The sequence below is a fragment of the Trachypithecus francoisi genome, unplaced genomic scaffold (assembly GCF_009764315.1).
Source record: "Trachypithecus francoisi isolate TF-2019V2 unplaced genomic scaffold, Tfra_2.0 Contig01451, whole genome shotgun sequence".
Lineage (NCBI taxonomy): Eukaryota > Metazoa > Chordata > Mammalia > Primates > Cercopithecidae > Trachypithecus > Trachypithecus francoisi.
The window spans coordinates 2,960,057-2,977,584 of NW_022681432.1; the positions used below are offsets into that span (position 1 = coordinate 2,960,057).

Sequence of the window (17,528 nt, forward strand, 5' to 3'; positions counted from 1 at the left end):
TTCATCTCATTGAGGATTTTAAAAAGAAATGTCGGGGAGGGCGGGGAGGGCGCGCAGCGAGGGGAGGGCGGGGAGGCGCGCGGTGAGGGGAGGGCGGGGAGGGCGCGCGGCGATCGGACGCGATGGCGGGAGGAGGCGGGAGCAGCGACGGGAGGAGGTGGGAGCAGCGACAGCAGCGGGCAGGCAGCTGGCAGGTGGGCGTCCCGCAGTAGCGGGCGGGCCCGGCGGGGGCGCCACGAGCCGGGGCTGGGGGGCCCGGCGGAGCGCGGCGCGGGGGAGGCACGGCTGGAAGAGGCAGTCACTCGCTGGGTGCTCAAGTTCTACTTCCACGAGGCGCTGCGGGCCTTTCGGGGTAGCCTGTACGGGGACTTCAGACAGATCCCGGACTTCATGCAGGCTTTGCTCATCAGGCCCTTGGGGAAGGAGCACACCGTGTCCCGATTGCTGCAGGTTATGCAGTGTCTGTCGCACATTGAAGAAGGGGAATATTTAGGCTATTCCTTTGATATGGAGGCTGAGCTCACATCACTGGCATCAGCTATCAATGTGCTGGAGGTGATTAAAACGGAATTTACACTGACAGAAGCAGTGATCGAATCCAGTAGAAAACTGGTCAAGGAGGCTGCTGTCATTATTTGTATCAAAAACAAAGAATTTGAAAAGGCTTCAAAAATTTTGAAAAAACATATGTCCAAGGACCCCACAACTCAGAAGCTGAGAAATGATCTCCTGAATATTATTCGAGAAAATAACTTGGCCCATCCTGTCATCCAGAACTTTTCCTACGAGACCTTCCAGCAGAAGATGCTGCGCTTCCTGGAGGGTCACCTAGATGATGCCGAGCCCTACCTCCTCACAATGGCCAAAAAGGCTTTGAAATCTGAGTCCGCTGCCTCAAGTACAGGGAAGGAAGATAAACAGCCAGCACCAGGGCCTGTGGAAAAGCCACCCAGAGAACCCACAAGGCAGCTACGGAATCCTCCAACCACCATTGGAATGATGACTCTGAAAGCAGCTTTCAAGACTCTGTCTGGTGCACAGGATTCTGAGGCAGCCTTTGCAAAACTGGACCAGAAGGATCTGGTTCTTCCTACTCAAGCTTCCCCAGCATCACCAGCCCTCAAAAACAAGAGACCCAGAAAAGATGATTATGAAAGTTCAGCCCCAGCTGAGGGTGAGGGTGGCTCAGAACTGCAGCCCAAGAACAAGTGCATGACAATAAGCAGATTGGTCTTGGAGGAGGACAGCCAGAGTACTGAGCCCAGCGCAGGCCTCAGCTCCTCCCAGGAGGCCGCTCCAGCGCCACCATCCAAGCCCACCGTTCTCAACCAACCCCTCCCTGGAGAGAAGAATCCCAAGTATGAAGACCTTCTTTGTAGAAATTTTGGGGCTGGTTGGTGGTCCTAGTTGGGCCTGGTATTACTTCCATGAATGAAGTAACTTTCAGCTAAGTTACCACCAAGGCTTGCTCAGACTGCTAGAATGTGACGCAGGAGCGGGCAGTGACGACGTAGCCATCCCTGCCGGTTCTGAAGCCCCACATGTGGGCTTCCAAGCCTTGCACTAGGGCATGAGTGGGGATGGAAAGGTTTCAGAGCCTCCTACTCATTGCCGCTTTCATTTTTAGCAAACATCTGAGTGTCTTGACTTCTAAACATTAGTCTTGTGTGTTAAAAGAAATTTTTTTGCATTGGGCCACATTATACTTTGACCCTTAAAAAGAGAAAAAAAAAAAAAAGAAAAGAAATGTCCAGGGATGTCTAGGGCTGGCTGTATACATGCATTCCAATTACCAGTCATTTTACTGATCTGAATACTGCAGATTTCATGGTTAAAAAAATGATTGTCTCCTGGTCCTACAGAATTTTCTATTAAAGAGAGATTTAATTATGTTCACTAGATGGCATATAAGGCAGGAATACATTGAGAATATTAAAAGGACACTTAGTAAGAAGAGTTGAACTAAAACAGATTTTCTGTTTAGCTACAAGTTTACCAAAAGATTCAAATAACCAAATAACTAGAACACTTCATTCATAAAGTATTCTGGTTTAGTAGAAGCATTATTATAGATTTAAACAGAAGTATAGCTCACTTTACACAATAAAAGTAGCTAGAAATGTTGCACATAAATCACATTTTAATCCTTCAGAAATTCTACAGTCCTCAAGGATTGGATCCTGACTTTGTGTATAGTCCCTAGCACGTAGTTGGCAACCAGCTTTGTTTAATAAGTAATTCAATTAAATGATATTTAAAATGTACTTGGGGAATACAATAAATACCAAGGAATACTGTGTATTCCATAATAAACAGCACTACTTTATTTTAAAATTTCAAAAATTAAATTCAGTCATTAGGGATTTATCTTCCTACCTAGATTTGAGCTGTCCAGATATGGGAGTGTCAAGGAAGCCTTAAAATCAACATCCTCCTAAGATTAATAAAAAGAAAAAATTAAAAAAAATACTTAGAATCAGTTAGCGGGTAGGGAAATGACTCTACCCTAGACCATTAATGAAAATAAACTTTAGTAATTAGAACAGTGCCTCACAAATATATAAGAGGAGCTTAGAAAATATTTTTGGTTGAATTTATGAATATTACCTTTATGCACGTTAGTTTGGCAATATTATCAATTTTTTGTGCCTTCTGACCTACACTTCTGCTTCTAGAAATTCATTCTAAGGAAATGGTTATAGATGTATATATAGATTCAATACAAAGTGGTTCAACAAGTACTGAATACAAGAGCAATAGCTGGAAATAGTCTACATTTCCAAAAATTTATGAAAATTTTACGGCGGGGCGCGGTGGCTCAAGCCTGTAATCCCAGCACTTTGGGAGGCCAAGACGGGCGGATCACGAGGTCAGGAGATCGAGATCATCCTGGCTAACACGGTGAAACCCCGTCTCTACTAAAAATACAAAAACTAGCTGGGAGAGGTGGCGGGCGCCTGTAGTCCCAGCTACTCGGGAGGCTGAAGCAGGAGAATGGCGTAAACCCAGGAGGCGGAGCTTGCAGTGAGCTGAGATCCGGCCACTGCACTCCAGTCCGGGCAACAGAGCGAGACTCCGCCTCAAAAAAAAAAAAAAAAAAAAAAAAAAAAGAAAATTTTACATTTATTTGATGGTAGTACATTCATACAACAGAATACTTATGACACCATTAAGAGTTCTGCCCAATGTCATCTAACTAGTCAGTCATGGAATCAGGATTCAAATTCAGGGCTGATTCAAAAACATATTATTAAGTGTGTAGATAAATCTTAGGGGTGATTTAAAGTGGGAAGAGATAAAAAGCACAATGATGAATAGAATTAGTAACCACAATTACAGCTCAACAGGCTGGCATGATAAGCCAGATCAATAAGGTAAAATTTAAACAGGTATAAATATATCTTCAACGAGTCCAAAAAGTTCAAATGCCTAAGTACAGACTGGGATGAGGCATACTTTACTGGTAGTCCATGTAAAAAGGCTTAATGAATTTTAGAGAACCACATGCTTACTGTATCACGGTCAAAGGCTGCTTATGAGCATGGTTGATTTTGAGCGCTCAAACATAAAAACTAACACGATATTAGGCAGCATTAATAGAAATATAACATCTAGAAAAGGAGAAGTCAGAGACTGACTCTGTCCTGTAGCAGTCAAAACACCTTGGTTCATACATCCAAGTCATGGCACCAAAAACCAAAATGCTTTTTAAAAAGAAAAACAAAGTACTTACACCTGAAGAAAACACTAACTATCCTGAACATGCTTGGCAGAGGCTGATCATGATAGTGAGGAACTCAGAGCTGTGATGTATGAGAAATAGTTGAAGCAACTAAATGCTTTAAAATGTTTATCCTGGAAGCAAAATTACTTAAAGTATAACTGATATTTAAAGGCTTGTTTTTTGAAAGAGAGAAGCTTTGTTTGGCACCAATGCAAGAGATACAGTACCAACAGGTAGAAGTGATTATGAGACTAATTTCTGTCTGACATAAGAAAAGGACCTTAAATTAAATGAGAGGATTTAGAAAATGGAATGGGCTCCTTAGACTCCTTTATCTAGAGTTTTATTCACGTAGAAGATATATGGCCACTAAATGTGCCTACAATAGAGGGAATTACAGTACCATACAGAAGGTTGATCTAGAAAACATCTAAGGTCACTTCCAAAACTGAGATCTTAATGAATCTCTTAAACTGAAGTTTCCTAATACTGAATGTACCTGTATACGTTTTTCAAGAAAAAAAAACCAGACTGCCTAGAACGTCTAACACCCTCTACTACTTATTGATTATTCATTAAGAAAAACCACCAGTTGTTTTTCATTGGAGTTAGAATTTTAGATGTTTGAGTTATATATTGTCTTTTGAGATACTTCATAACTATTTCTCTCAACGTTTAAAACCTACCTAACAAAGACTTCTAAGATATTTTGATGAGTAAAGATAATTTTTAAAAATATAGCTTTTGTGTTATCTTGATATTATACAAAGTTCATAAACCTTTGTAGGCAAATTACCTGCTCTGGTTTCACTAGCTGCTTTTTGGATTCCTCTTCTTTGACGGCATGTACACTTACAGATGCATATATCAGACCTGCAGGCATGGTTGTCAGTTTTCCCATCTGAGAAAGATATATCAAAAACACCTTTTTAGTTGAAAAGCTTTCCATCTTCCATTTCCTAATAAATTCTGGAAGAATCTCAGGTAATCTATTGGTTTCACTGTAATATATAAATATTCAAACACTCCAAATTACTTCATACATTTTAAGACATAGTTCATAAAATTATCTTCTCATACTGGATGGCAGAGTACTATTTTTACCTGTTTGTTAACTACTTCATAAGGAATATAGCAATATAATATTTATCTGGAATATTATTATGTAATAATAAGCAATGTAATAATTACTAAAATCTGAGGGATGGAGTGGGATTGGTCTTGGTATTCATTCAGTCTACAAACATCAGTTGAACACCTACTATGTGCCAGACTCTGGTTTTAGTGCTTAGAATATATCAGTGAACAAAACAAAGATTCCTGCTCTCATACAAATGACATTCTAGTAGAGAAGAGACAGGCAATAAACACAATAAACTATATGTTATATTACAAGTTGATAAATGCTCTGGAGAATGTAAAGGATAAGAGTGGACTGGAGTACTGAGATGATGCAGGCTGCTCTTGAAATACAATTTATATTAACATTATCCATAAAAATGAATTCTTCCTATTATAAATCCTTTGCCCCAATTTTCCAATGCATTCCCTTTTACCTGTTTCATGCTAAATCTAAAGCAAAAAGTGATCTTTGTTTTAGCTATAACTTGATTTGAATTAAGAATGCAGGAAAAGTACTGACTCTAGAATAAAGTGTTCTAGTGTTATTCAGGTACCAAAATAATTTCCAAAGATTATCCATTCAGCAAGGGCCAAGTGTAAAGCTTTCCAAGGTACAAATATTATAACACTCATTCTTTAGATGGGAAAGAAGCTTCCTGAATTTTGACAAAGGACATCATGAAGGAAGCGGTCTCCTTGTTTTACACACAAATAAAACTGTGCAACACCTGGAAGAATCATTGGCTAAAGGATTCTAAATGTTCTCCAATGACAGTGATAGTGCCTATACTTCATTTCTGACACTGTTTTTAATATTTTCTGAGAAGAGCAAGGGAAGCTACTCAGGCATCAATCAGTTAAGTAATTTCCTGTTTAAACTGGGCAGGACTCTGATTTAGATTGGGGCAATAAAAATACAGGGTAAAATTAAGAGTCAACACTAAGAAGATAAATTTTGTTATTCTCCTCCCACATGCCTCCTTCTAGTACAGGAAACAGTATCACAGAATTATTTATCTATGCATGCTTCCCTTAAAGACATCACTTTTTTTTATTTCTTATACCCAGTTGGTATTCATTAATGAAATAACAAGATTTCCACACCATACTTATGTCAGGTATAATTTAAATGTATATTAAAACTGATGCCAGCAAGTATGGTCCCCATGAACCAGGGAAATTTTGTTAATAAAAGCTGTATACTACAGGAAGGATGTAAAATTTTAACATTTAAAAGCTTTTTTTGAAATGCCTGACTAGACTTTACTTCTTCCTAAGAGACTACTCCCTGGATATAAGACACATACTTTCAAAGTATGCTAATATCTGAATTTTTTCAACACACTAATGATCAAGAGTATACTCACATACTTCATATAATGCAATAATAATACGTAGGCTATAAAATAATTTCATAGGTATTGCTTGATAATTATGATCTAGTTAGTATTCCAGATTATGGATTTACTCATTGAGCTCATAGCCTAAAAGTTAATATACCTTGAACATTGCCTAAGTACTTTCTCCACATTTTTTACTCTGTAAGGTAATAAGTTATCTTACAGTTACCATTCTTTCCTACTGTTTTCATAGATTCCTTGACTTTTATGAGGAGGCAGTATGGCACAACCAAAAAAAAAAATATGAGCTTAGGGTCAGGAGAGTGGTGCTCACACCTGTAATCCCAGCACTTTGAGAGGCCGAGGCTGGTGGATCACCTGAGATCAGGAGTTCGAGACCAGCATGACCAACATGGTGATACCTTGTCTCTACTAAAAATACAAAATTAGCTGAGTGTGGTGGTGCATGCCTGTAATCCCAGCTAATTGGGAGGCTGAGGCAGGAGACTCACTTGAACCCAGGAGGCAGAAGTTACAGTAAGCCGAAATAGCACCATTGCACTCCAGCCTGGGCAACAAGAGCAAAACTCTGTCTCCAAAAAAAAAAAAATTATATATATATGTATAAGCTTAGGAGTTAAACAGAACTTACTGTCTAAACTTGAACAAATTATTGAAGTTCTTCAAGTTATGCTGCCCAGTATGGTAACTACTAGCCACATGTGGTCATTTAAATTGAAATTAAAATTATTAATAATAAAACTTCAGTTGCATTAGTCCCATTTCAAGTGCTCAACAGCCATAATGTAGACCACAGATATAAAACAAGTTCATCATTGCAGAAATTTCCAGTGGACAGTGATTTCTTAACTAGGTTAACTAAGTACTATTAGGTTAAATATCTGAAAAAATGTGTATGCCATCCTGTTGATTATCACAAGGATTAAATAAGGAGTTACATTACAACGGCTTACATTTGGTACATAGGCAATTAAGTTTAGTTTCCCCTTCCTTCTATTTGCTGAATAAAAAATTAAGTGGCTATGCTTATTCCTCATTTTTCTTTTCACATGTATTTCATGCTAATCAGGTTCTAGTGAGAACAGTGAGAACAATAAAATCTATCCTGCATATTTATTACCTCCAAACAAAAAAAGGTCACAAGTTTTGTCAAAAGAAATCAGGAAGACTGGCACACTAGGGCATCTGCAAGTCTGTTATACTGGTGAAGTACATGTAACTGTCTTAAAGAGGGAAAGCTAATGGTACAGCACATTGAAAATTTTTGAACGAAGATTGGCAAGCTACAACTCTGGGCTAAATCTGGCCTGGACGCTAAGCTAAAAATGTTTTTAAAAAACATATTTAAAGATATGTAGGCCGGGTGCGGTGGCTCAAGCCTGTAATCCCAGCACTTTGGGAGGCCGAGACGGGCGGATCACGAGGTCGGGAGATCGAGACCATCCTGGCGAACACGGTGAAACCCCGTCTCTACTAAAAAATACAAAAAACTAGCCGGGTGAGGTGGCGGGCGCCTGTAGTCCCAGCTACTCGGGAGGCTGAGGCAGGAGAATGGCGTGAACCCGGGAGGCGGAGCTTGCAGTGAGCTGAGATCCGGCCACTGCACTCCAGCCTGGGCGACAGAGCGAGACTCCGTCTCAAAAAAAAAAAAAAAAGATATGTAAAAACAAGAATATGTGACAAGAGATCTCATGCATCCTGCAAAGCCTAAAACATTTACTATGAGGACATTTACAAAAAAAAAAAAAAATGTGCCGGCTCCAATTTAGAAAACCAAATAAGATATTCAAAAAGTTATCAGAGTTTGGGGTGTTATTAAAAAACTTACAGCCTCATAAGGCTGTCATTAATCAAACAGCATTAAAATTGAGCAGAGATAATCGAGTTTTCACAAGAGGAAAGACCTTGACTTAAAACTATTTTTAACTCAAAATAATAACTCGTTAAGTCAAAATTACAACTTATTTAAAATCAATGAGAGATCGAAAACTGGCTCTCTACAAAAGATAACATGTCCTAAAACAGAATTCTCTCACATGGAAATTTACAAACAGCAGGGCTAAAAGATGAGTATGAGGTAACTTACCCATAAGACTCACCCTCTCCAACTGTTCCTGCAATAAAAATAGAGCTGATTCTTGTTATTTCCAGCAGTTATATTCTATAAAGTAGCTGTGAATACTGATTTACAGAATACTGAACCATTCCTCCAGGGAAAAATGCAGGGTGAGCTTCCTGTGATAGCAAGTTTTTTGAAGGTTTTTTATCATGAACTGATGTTAAATTTTATCAAATGCTTTTTCAGCATCAATTGAAATGATTATACGATTTTGATCCTTCATTCTGTTGATATGATGTAGCACAGTGACTGATTTGCATATGCTGAACCGTCCTTGCATCTCTGGGATAAATCCTACTTGGTCATCACGAATGATCTTTTTAATGTGTTTTGGAATTTGGTTTGCTGGTATTTTTGAAGATTTTTGCATCAATATTCATCAGGGATACGGGTCTATAGTTTTCTTTTTTGATATGTTTTAATATCAGGGTAATATTAGCCTTGTAGAATGAGTTTGGAAGTACTCCCCTCTTCTCTATTTGTCAGAAGAGTTTCAGTAGAACTGGTATTTCTTCTTTAAATATTTGGTAAAATCTAGCAGTGAAGCCATCAAGTCCCAGGCTTTTCCTTCTGGGGAGATTTTTACTACGTCTTCCATCTCACTGTTATTTGCCTGCTCAGATTTTGGATTTCTTCATGGTTCAATGTTGTTAGGTTGCGTGTGTCTGGAAATTTATCCATTTTTTCTAGATTTTCCAATTTATTGGCATATAGTCGATCATAGTAGCCACTAATGATCCTTTGAATTTTTGCAGTATTGGCTGAAGGTCTTTTTCATCTATTATTTTATTTATTTGGGTGTTCTCTCTCTTTGTTTTGTTAGTCTAGCTAAAGGTTTGTAAATTTCATCTTTTAAAACAATCAACTTTTTGTTTCATTGATCTTTTGTATTATTTTTTTCATTTCAATTTCATTTATTTCTGCTCTGATCATTATTATTTCTTTTCTTCTACTGATTTTGCATTGGTGGTTAGCTCTTGTTATTAAGAATTTTTGTTTGGGGAGGTGTGAAGATGGCTGATTAGAAGCAGCCAGTGTATGCTGCTCTCAAGGAGAAGATACACAGTAGCCAGTAAACACAAGCTCTTCCACTGAATCATCCAGGAAGACATGTTGGAATTCATCAAGGGAGCACCATGACACACAGAGAGCAGAGAAGTGCAAGACAGGACAGCTGCCCACCCAGGACTGGCAGGAAGACAAGGGGGGTTCCCCACCACAGGGAAATGGTAAATCAGCAAAAAAAATGGTAAGTCAGGGGCTCACACTTATACCATGAATCTTTGCAATCCTGTACACAGGAGACCCCCATAGATCCTCTATTCCCAAGGCCTCCAGACTGACACAGGCTGCCTGGAGTTTTCTGGGTGGGCAGAGTTGCCACTCAGGCACATAAGGATGCCCAAGGGCCTTGGACTCCTGAGCACTCTTGCACCAGCTAGAATAGCTCCACCAACAAGGGAGGCCAGACTCTCTCACATGCCCCAGGATAGGGGCCATATTCATGGTGTTGAGGAATGGACGGACTGCAGGCTTTGCCTCTGCTACACCTGTCTAGGCAAAGCCCACTGGCCTGCAATCCTAACACAACCACACCAACCCCACCTAAGAATTCAGGCCAATAGCAGCTCTGCAATTCTTCTGGGATAAAGCTCCCAGAGGTAACTGACAGGCCTGACATTTTGGCTAATGCCTCAGCCCCTACCTCTACTACACTCAGGCTGAGAAGGGAGAGAAGAGCCCAAAATATTGCTGGCCTCCAGCACACGGCAGCAGCCTTACAGAGAAGTGGCCAGATTATTTTCCATGCAGGTCTCTGCCAGTGCTACTCCTCACCGGGCAGAGCTTCCCTACCAGGGTCCCCAGTACAGCCACCCTACCCCAACCTGAGCACTTGGGCTGGCAGCAGCTCTGCATTTCCCTGGGATGGAGCTCCCAGAAGTAATCAAGAGACACATCACTTTTACAATTACTGCAGCAAAACAAAACAACAACAAATCCAAAGGACAGCAACATCAAACATTAAAGGAACATCAGCCCACACATGAAAAAGAATGAGTGCAAGAACTCAGGCAACTGGAAAAGCCAAAGCGTCTTCTTACCTCCAAACAACCGCACTACCTCCACAGCAATGGTACTTAACCAGACGAAAGTGGTGGAAATGACAGACAAAAGGTTTAGAATATAGATAGGAATGAAGAACATCAAGATTCAGAAGAAAGTTGAAGCAAATCCAAAGAATCTAAAGAAGTAAATAAAACAATACAAGAGTTGAAAGATAAAATTCCCATTTTAAGAACTAAAACCAATAGAAAGAGCTGAAAAAACATACTGTAAAAATTTCATAATATAATCAGAAGTACTAACAGCAGAAAAGACCAAGCTGAGGAAAGAATCTGAGCTTGAAGATCAGTTCTTCCAATCAACTCGGTTAGACAAAAACAAAGAGAATTAAAAAAAAGGAACAAAACCTCTGGAAATGTGGAATTATGTAAAGAGACCAAACCAATAACTCACTGGTATCCCTACAACACAGAGAGAAAGAGATAGTAACTTGGAAAACATATTTGAGAATATTGTCCATGAGAATGTCCCAACCTCACTAGAAAGGTCAACATTCAAATTCAAGAAATGAATAGAAGCCATATGAGACAGTATATAAGATGACCATCCCCAAGACACATATTCACCATATTCTTCAGGGTCAATGTGAAAAAATATTAAAGGCAGCTAGAGAGAAGAAGAAGGTCACCTGTAAGGAGAACTCCATCAGGCTAAGAGTGGCCTTCCGGCAGAAATGCTATAAGCCAGAAGAGATTTGGGGCCTATATGCAGCATTCTTAAATAAAACAAATTCCAGACAAGAATATCATATCCAGCCAAAATATCCTTCATAAGCTAATGAGAAATAAGATTCTTGTCAGACAAACAAATGCTAAGGAAATTTGTTAACACCAGATCTGCCTTACAAGAGGTCCTTAAAGGAGTGCTAAACATGGAAATCAAAGACTGTTAGTGGCACCATAAAAATCCCCTTAAGTACATAGACTATTGATACTATAAAGCAACCACACAATCAAATCTGCATATTAACCTGCTAACAACATGATGACAGGACCAAATCTGCACATATCAATGTTAAATTTGAATGTAAACAGGCTAAATGCCCCATTTGAAAGGCACGCAGTGGCAAGTTAGATAAAGAAGTAAAACCCAATTGTGTGCTGTCTTCAAGAGACCCATCTGACATGCAGTGACATCCATAGGGTCAAATTAAACGGATGGAGAAAAATTCACCAAGCAAACACAATATGAAAAAGGGCAAGGGGTGCTAATCTAATTTCACACAAAAAAGACTTTAAACCAACAACGATCAAAAAAGGACAAAGAAGGACATTATATAATAAGGAGTTCAATTCAAGAAGACTTAACAATCCTAAATAAATATGCACCCAATACTGGAGTACCCAGATCCATAAAGCAAGTTCTAGTTCTTAGAGACCTACAAGGAAACTTACATAAATACACAATAACAGTAGGAAACTTCAACACCCGGCTGGCAGTACTAGAAATATCATCAAGACAGAAAACTAACAAAGATACCAGGACCTGAACTTGACACATGACCAAATGGATCTAACAGACTTCTACATAATAGTCCACCCAACAAAAACATAATATACATTAATCTCATCTGCACATGGCACATACTCTAAAACTGACCACACAATCATCCCTAAAGCAGTTCTCAAAAAATACACACACAAACAAACTGAAATCATACCAATCACATTCTCAGACCACAGTGCAATGCAATAAAAAAAAAAAGAAGTCAATGCCAAAATCTCTCAAAACCATATAATTACATGGACATTAAACAATCTGCTACTGAATTACTTTTAGGTACACAATGAAATTAGGGCAGAAACCAAAAAATTATTTGAAACTAATGAAAACAAGATACAACATACCAGAACCCCTGGGACACAGCTAAAGCACTATTAAGAGGAAAGTTTACAGCACTGAAAATCCACATCAAAAAGCCTGACAGATCTCAAATTAACATCACCTTACATCACAACTAGAGGAACTTAAAAAACAAGAACCAACCAACCAAAAAGGTAGAAGAAAAATAATAACCAAAATCACAGAGCAACTCAATATAACAGAGATGTGAAAAATGATACAAAAGATTTAAAAAAAAGTTGGTTTTTTGAAGAAATAAATAAGATTGAGAGACAACTAGCCAGACTAATAATGAAAAAAAGAAGATCCAAATAAACACAATCAGAAATGACAAATGGAACATTACCACCAACTACATGGAAATACAAACAACTCCCAGAAACTATTATGAAATCCTCTATGAACGCAAGCTAGAAAACCTGGAAGAAACAAATAAATTCCTAAAAATATATACCACCCAAGATTGAACCATGAAGAAATTAAAACTCGGAACAGAGAAATAATGAGTTCAGAAATTTAGTCAGTAATAAAAAGCCTACCAACCAGGAAAAAAAAAAAAAAAACAAAAAACTTGGACCAGATAGATTCACAGCTTAGTTCTACCAGATGTGTAAAGAAGAAAAGAAGAGCTGGTACCAATCCTACTAAAGTATTCCAAAAATTGAGGAGGAGGGACTCCTCCCTAACTCATTCTATGAGGCTAGCATCATTGTATACCAAAACCCCACAGAAACACAACAAAAGAAGAAAACTTCTGGCCAATACTCTGATAAACATAGATGTAAAAATTCTAAACAAAATACTAGAAAGCCAAAACTAGGAAAACATCAAAAAGCCAATCCACCATGACCAAGCAGGCTTTAAACCTGGGATGCAAGGCTGGTTTAATAGATGCAGAATAATAAATGTAATTAATCACATAAACAGAACTAAAAACAAGACGCTATGATCCTCTTAATAGATGCAGAAAAGTAGTTCAGTAAAATTCAACAACCTTTGTTGAATGCATAGTTTGCAAATATTTTCTCCCACTCTGTAGGTTATCTGTTTTCTCTGTTGATTATTTATTTCTCTGTGCAGAATCTCTTTAGTTTAATTAGGTGCCATTTGTTTATTTTTGCTTTTGTTGTATTTGTTTTGGGGGTCTTAGTCATGAACTCTTTGCCTAGACTGATGTCTACAAGAGTTTTTACAATGTTGTCTTCTAGAATTTTTATAGTTTCAAGCCTTATATTCAAGGCTTTGATCAATCTTGAGTTGATGTTTGTATATGGTGACAGATAGGGATCCATTTTCATTCTTCTATGTGCGGCTTACCAGTTATCCTTGCACCACTTGTTCAATAGGGTGTCCTTTCCCCACTTTATGCTTTTGTACGCTTTGTCAAAGATCAGTTGGCTGTATTTGGCTTTATTGCTGGGTTCTCTACTCTGTTCCATTGGTCTATGTGCCTATTTTTACATCAGTACCATGCTGCTTTGGTAACTATAGCCTTATAGTATAGTTTGAAGTCAGGTGTACTAGTCTGTTTTCACACTGCTGATGACATACCCGAGACTGGGCAATTTACAAAAGAAAGAGGTTTAATGGACTCACAGTTCCATATGGCTAGGAAGGCCTCAAAATCGTGGCAGAAGGTTAAAGGCACATCTCATATGGCAGCAGGCAAAAGAAGAATGAGAGCCAAGCAAAAGGGGTTTCCCCTTATAAAACCATCAGATCTCATGATACTTGTTCACTACCATGAGAATAGTATGGGGGAAACCGCCCCATGATTCAATTGTCTCCCACTGGGTCCCTCCCACAACATGAACAAATTATGGGAGCTACAATGCAAGATGTGATTTGGGTAGGAACACAGCCAACCCATATCAACAGGTAATGTGATGCCTCCAGATTTGAAAAAGACACATACACCTTTATAGCAGTACCTTCTGCAATTGCAAAAATATGAATCCAACCTAAATAACCATCATCCAAGGAGTGGATAAAGAAAATGTGTTATATATACACCAGGGAATACTACTCAGCCATGAAACAGAATGAAATAACGGCCTCTGCAGCAACTTGGATGGAGTTGGAGGCCATTATCCTAAGTGACGTAACTCAGGAATGGAAAACCAAATATTGTATGTTTTCACTTACACATGAGAGCTAAGCTTCAGGAGAGCTAATCCATGAGGATGCAAGACATAATAAAATATAATGGGCTTTGGGGACTCAAGGGGAAGGATGAGAGGGATGTGATGGAAAAAAGACTACATATTGAGTACAGTGTACACTGCTCAGGTGACGTGTACACCAAATCTCAGAAATCACTACTAAAGAACTTATCCATGTAACCAAAAACCACTTGCTCTCCAAAAACTATTGAAATAAAATTTTTAAAATACAATAAAATTCAACAACCCTTCATTTTAAAAACCCTCAACCAATTAGGCATCAAAGGAACATACCTCAAAATAATAATAGCCATCTATGACAAATCCACAGCCAACAACAAACTGAATGGGCAAAACCTGGAAGCATTCCCTTTGAGAACTATAATAAGACAAGGATGTGCATTCTTTTCATGCCTAGTCAATATAGTACTGGAAGTCCTAGCCAGGAGTTAGGCAAAAGAAAGACATAAAATCCATCCAAATATGAAAAGACAAAGTCTCTTCAAAGAAGATACGATCTTATACCTAGAAAACCCCGTAGTCTCTGTTTTTGCTGTTGTTTATACAACTCCAGCAAAGTTTTAGGATACAAAATAAAAATTTGAAAAATCAGGAGCATTTCTATAAATTATCAACATCCAAGTTGAGAGCCAACTTAAGAATATGATACCATTCACATTAGCCATGGATAGAATAAAATACCTAGGAAAACAGCTAACCACAGACGTGAAAGATCTCTACAATGAGAACTATAAAACACTGCTGAAAGAAATCAGCGATGACACAAACAAATGGAGAAACAATCCATGCTAATGGGTAGGAAGAATCAGTATTTTTTAAATGGCCACATTGCCCAAAGCAATTTACAGATTCAATGTTATTCCTATCAAACTACCAACAACATTTCCCACAGAAGTAGAAACAATGATTCTAAAATTAATATGGAACCAGAAACAAGCCCAAATAGCCAAAACTATCCTAAGTAAAAAGAACAAAGCTGGTGTCATCACAATTCCTGACTTCAAACTATAGTACAAGGCTATAGTAACCAACACAGCATGGTACCGGTATGAAAACAGACACATAGACCAATGTAACAGGTTAGAGGTTAGAGAACCCAGGTTAGACATTAGAGAACCCACAAATAAAGCCACACAACTATAACCAACAGATCTTTTACAAACTCAACAAAAACAAGTAATGGGTAAAGCACTCCCTATTCAACAAGTGGTGCTGGGATAACTGGTGAGTCCTATGCAGAAGATTAAAACTAAACTTCTGCCTTTCACCATACACAAAAATCAACTCAAGATGGATTAAAGACTTAAAGTAAAGCCTAAAAAAATAAAAACCCTGAAAGATAAGCTAGAAAATACCATTCTGGACATCGGCCCTGGCAAAGTTTTCCTGGCAAAGAAACGAAAAGCAATTGCAACAAAAGCAAACATTGACAAATGGAACTTAATTAAACTAAAGAGCATCTGCACAGCAAAAGAAACTATTAAACAGATAACTTACTGAATGAGGAAATATTCACAAACTATGCATCTAACAAAGGTCTCATATCTAGAATCTACACAAAACTTAGACAATCGAACAAGCAGAAAACAATTTACCCCATTAAAAAATGGGGAAAAGACATGAACAGACACTTGTCAAAAGATGACATACAAGTGGCCAACAAATATATGAAAATAAGCTCAACATCACTAATTATTAGACAAATGCAAATCAAAACCACAATGAGATACCATCTCACACCAGTAAGAATGGCCATTATTAAAAAATCAAAAAACAACAGATGCTGGTGAGGCTGCAGAGAAAAGGGAACATTATACACTGATGGTGGGAATATAAATTAGTTCAGCCACTGTAGAAAGCAATTTGGATATTTCTCAGAGAACTTAAAACAGAACTATCATTTGACTCAACAATCCCACTACTGGGTATATATCCAAAGGAATATAAATTATTTTACCATATATACATGCACTCATGTGTTCATTGCAGCACTATTCACAATACCAAATAAATGGAATGAACCTAGGTGCCCACCAGTGGTGTACTGAATATACAAAATGAGATACATATACACCATGGAACACTATGCATCCATAAAAAAGAAGAAATCATGTCCTTTACAGCAACATGGATGCAGCTGGAAGCCATTATCCTAACTGAATTAATGCAGGAACAGAAAATCAAATACTGCATGTTCTCACTTATAAGTGGAAACTAAACAATTGGTACCCATGGACATACAGATGGGAACAACAGACACTGAGGACTAGTAGATTGGGGAGGGAGGGAGAAAATAATTGAAAAACTATTGGGCAATATGCTCACTACCTGGGTGATGGGATCAATCAAACCCCATATGTCAGCATCATTCAATATATTCTTGTAACAAACCTGCACATGTACCCCTAAACCTAGAATAAAAGTTGACATTATTAAAAAAAAAAAAAAAAACCCAAAAAGGTGTCAACTAGAATTTAATTATGAAGCCTATTACTTTTACTAAAAACATAAGGCTGATTTCTATAATTATTCCCTACCACCTAGCATTTTTCTAAAATAATATTTATAAAACATTTCAATAATCTGTTTTATTACTTCTAGTCTAACAACATTATGGGGATACATGATCAAATACAACTTGATTCTAAAAAGAGGAGAAAAAAAGTCATTCTGCAAGAAAATATACTTTTCCCCAATAACACCTATCTTGACTAATGGTATTTTTTTTTTTTAATTTATAAAATATACATTGTGTGACTCAGCTATCTAGAACTTTCCAGCTTCTAGAGGAGTTCCTCAACCAGCAAAGGGGGGAAAGAAACAAGACATTTTCAAAATCTCTTGTGGCCAAAAAGCTGTCCTGGAACATCCAGCAACCAACACAGAGGGAGAAAAATCAAGAGCTGAGTATTAGAGGTAAGGTTACTCCAGTTGGCTAGTTGTGATTATAAAAGTTACGATTATACATACCAAAAGTCACAAAATGGGAGAAGTAACAAGGAACAGAAGAGTTAAGAAATAATAAAAAAGAGAATAAAAGTAGCAGAGGCACA

The 17,528-nt window shown here is 38.1% G+C and overlaps 2 protein-coding genes across 2 annotated transcripts in view; one reads left to right on the forward strand and one right to left on the reverse strand.

The window, feature by feature from the left end:
* The window catches only part of APOOL (apolipoprotein O like), an 83,606-nt gene that overhangs the window by 34,594 nt on the left and 31,484 nt on the right, over positions 1-17,528 (reverse strand). The window contains exon 3 of the mRNA XM_033233454.1: positions 4,521-4,625. Within this exon, the coding sequence (XP_033089345.1) occupies positions 4,521-4,625 (105 nt within the window). The remainder of the gene's footprint in view (positions 1-4,520; positions 4,626-17,528) is intronic.
* On the forward strand, positions 96-1,731 carry LOC117096262 (telomeric repeat-binding factor 2-like; the record flags this gene model as incomplete). Its single annotated transcript, XM_033233438.1, is given in 2 exon segments — positions 96-152; positions 154-1,731. Coding segments are annotated over 2 exon segments (1,311 nt in total), but the record flags the coding sequence as incomplete, so codon positions are not given.